This window comes from Vollenhovia emeryi, unplaced genomic scaffold, assembly GCF_000949405.1.
Source record: "Vollenhovia emeryi isolate VEMERY1.0 unplaced genomic scaffold, V.emery_V1.0 DF939134.1, whole genome shotgun sequence".
Classification (NCBI taxonomy): domain Eukaryota; kingdom Metazoa; phylum Arthropoda; class Insecta; order Hymenoptera; family Formicidae; genus Vollenhovia; species Vollenhovia emeryi.
In genome coordinates, this window is record NW_011967232.1 from 841,665 (window position 1) to 844,019 (window position 2,355).

The 2,355-nt window shown below is 31.8% G+C and overlaps 1 protein-coding gene across 1 annotated transcript in view; it reads left to right on the forward strand.

Moving 5' to 3' along the window:
• Nucleotides 1-1,920, forward strand: part of LOC105567780 (dentin sialophosphoprotein-like) — a 3,945-nt gene extending 2,025 nt beyond the window's left edge. Inside the window, exons 4-9 of the mRNA XM_012022915.1 lie at nucleotides 1-389; nucleotides 462-581; nucleotides 697-789; nucleotides 876-998; nucleotides 1,099-1,266; nucleotides 1,568-1,920. Of these exons, the coding sequence (XP_011878305.1) occupies nucleotides 1-389; nucleotides 462-581; nucleotides 697-789; nucleotides 876-998; nucleotides 1,099-1,266; nucleotides 1,568-1,764 (1,090 nt within the window). The 3' untranslated portion in view covers nucleotides 1,765-1,920. The remainder of the gene's footprint in view (nucleotides 390-461; nucleotides 582-696; nucleotides 790-875; nucleotides 999-1,098; nucleotides 1,267-1,567) is intronic.
• Nucleotides 1,921-2,355: the final 435 nt, after the last annotated feature.

The following is a 2,355-nucleotide window of genomic DNA, read 5'->3' on the forward strand; positions in this document are numbered from 1 at the left end:
AAAAAATAAAACGGGAACAGCTTCAAGAAAGCCTCGACAAACTTCTAAGACGGTTGAGGAAATGACATCACAAGAACTTCCTGATATTGATAATGTAGAAAAAGAGAATTTTTCAAACGCCAGCGCCAAAGAGAATGTCGATTCAAAGAAACAAGCAACACAAGAAATTCTGCAGGATATTTCAAATATCACCGAGAACAATTTGCAAACGAGCACTCCTAAAAATAACACCTCTAAACTAATAAAAAAGACGGCGAAAAAGGGAGCATCAACGGAAGAAAGTAAAAATCCAAAAATAAAAGTTTCTAAAAAGAAATCAAAGAATGGTGGTCAGCACAAGGAAAACCAGAAAAGCTCGAGGACAAACATGAAAGTCAAACAAGAAGAATGTAAATAAAGTATCAAGTTTTACATATATTTTGGATGGTTACTCTTAATAATAAAAGTATAATATTTTTCAGATAGTGCAGATATGTCTGACGGAGAGAAAAAAAGAAATGTGAATTTGGAAAATAATTTGGAGAGTAATAAAGAGAAGCAAGATACGTCGAAAAATGAAGTAGAAGTAAAAAAAGAGCGATGTAAGTATTAAAAAAACCTTCAAATATATATTCTTTCTCGTATCGTTTTGATATCCGTTTTCGTATCTTTTTTGATATTAATAAAATTTGATATTAATAATAAAATTTTTCTTAGGTGATGCGATATCCGTTAGCGAATTGGAAAATAAATATGAAGTGAACGAAATTAATAATAATACAGAGAAGAATGCTAAATCTAAGAAAAGCAGTAAGACACTGAAAAAACAGTACAGATACTATACTTGCAACGAGATACAATTTCTTGCTACTTTAATAACTATATATATTTTTTAGACAAGCGTAACCAATCGAAGGGGGAGAAGATGAAGAAAAAAAATCCCGAGAACAAGCTGCAGAAAAAGTCAAATAAATCGCCGCGAGTAAATAACGTAGAAAATATAAAATGTCAATGTAGAAGTAAGAGAAATATCCAAAATATATTTCCATAGGTTTTGGTTTATTGACAAAGATCAAGAATTTCCATCAATTTTTACACCGATTAATAATTACTTTCCAGAAAGTTGCGCAAGAGATTCTGATAATGATTGTTGTGCGAAAACAAAAGGGTCAATCGAAAATACGAAACAACATAAAAAGAGTATGAAAGCTGCGAGAGCTATTGACGGTCTTAGCCGACGCATAATGGTCATCAAGAAAAAAATGGAACACGTTAAACATAATTTAGGTAAACGTCTTTGCAAGTCTCGATTACATCTTCATAAGCAAAAGCTAAATTCCAATTGCTTGTAGATCTGCTATTAAATACGCATGTCATTAATATCAAAGAATTCTTTAGATTTTCACGAAATTCGTCAGAGTCAGAATGTTAAATATATTACGAAATAATTAATTCCCGCCGTGATATTCAAGACAACATACGCGTCTCGAAGTGGACAGTTTGACAGATTCTACTGAGAATTCGCATGCAACTGTGTCTCAAACGATCTTTCCGGGACTGATGTCTCGTTTTTTTTTCTTTCTTCCAGAGAAAATAGAGTCAACAGATTCTGACAGCAGTTACACTGATGAGTCATCACGCACGTCGGAATCATCATGTTCGACACGTTCATTTTCATCGTGTTCCTGCATGGGCACCTGTAGTTGCTCCAGCGATTCCAGCGATTGTACTCTTCCGACGAGCAGTTACTCAAATTATTCTAGTGAGAGTATATACTCGCACTAGAATAATCGTCTCTACTATAGTAGAGAAAGCAAGAGCTAAACAGAGAATAGCGGAAAGAAACTCGTATTGGAACCAATTAGAAATAACATGGAACATTAGAAAAAATTATATAAAATTGAAATCATACAACATAGAGTTATATTTTTATTATTATAATTATAGTTAAGCATTAATTTATTTATTTAGATATAATTTCTCTCAATTAATGGAAAATTGTGTTAAAGAATTTTGCAAATTAATAAAAACAAATAAAAAAAGAGTTCTTGAAATATATATTGGAATATTTGACAATTCTCAGCGAATAATGTACAATTCTCACGAGTATAAATATTTCGTTAAACATTTCACGAAGCCGTTTTGAAAATCAAATCATACCACCGAATGCTAGTGAGATAAAATCCCAATATTTTGCCCTCTTTATAATCATATCCCTGTTTCTATAACAATATATTGTTTTCCTTTTTACATATGCGATCTAGTATACCTTCAAATTTGTTAGCGGCAATTTGTGCACACACACATGCGATTCAATATGTTATTCTGTTCCATGAAAAACTTTCAAATTTTACTTTTTACTCCTAATTGCTTATA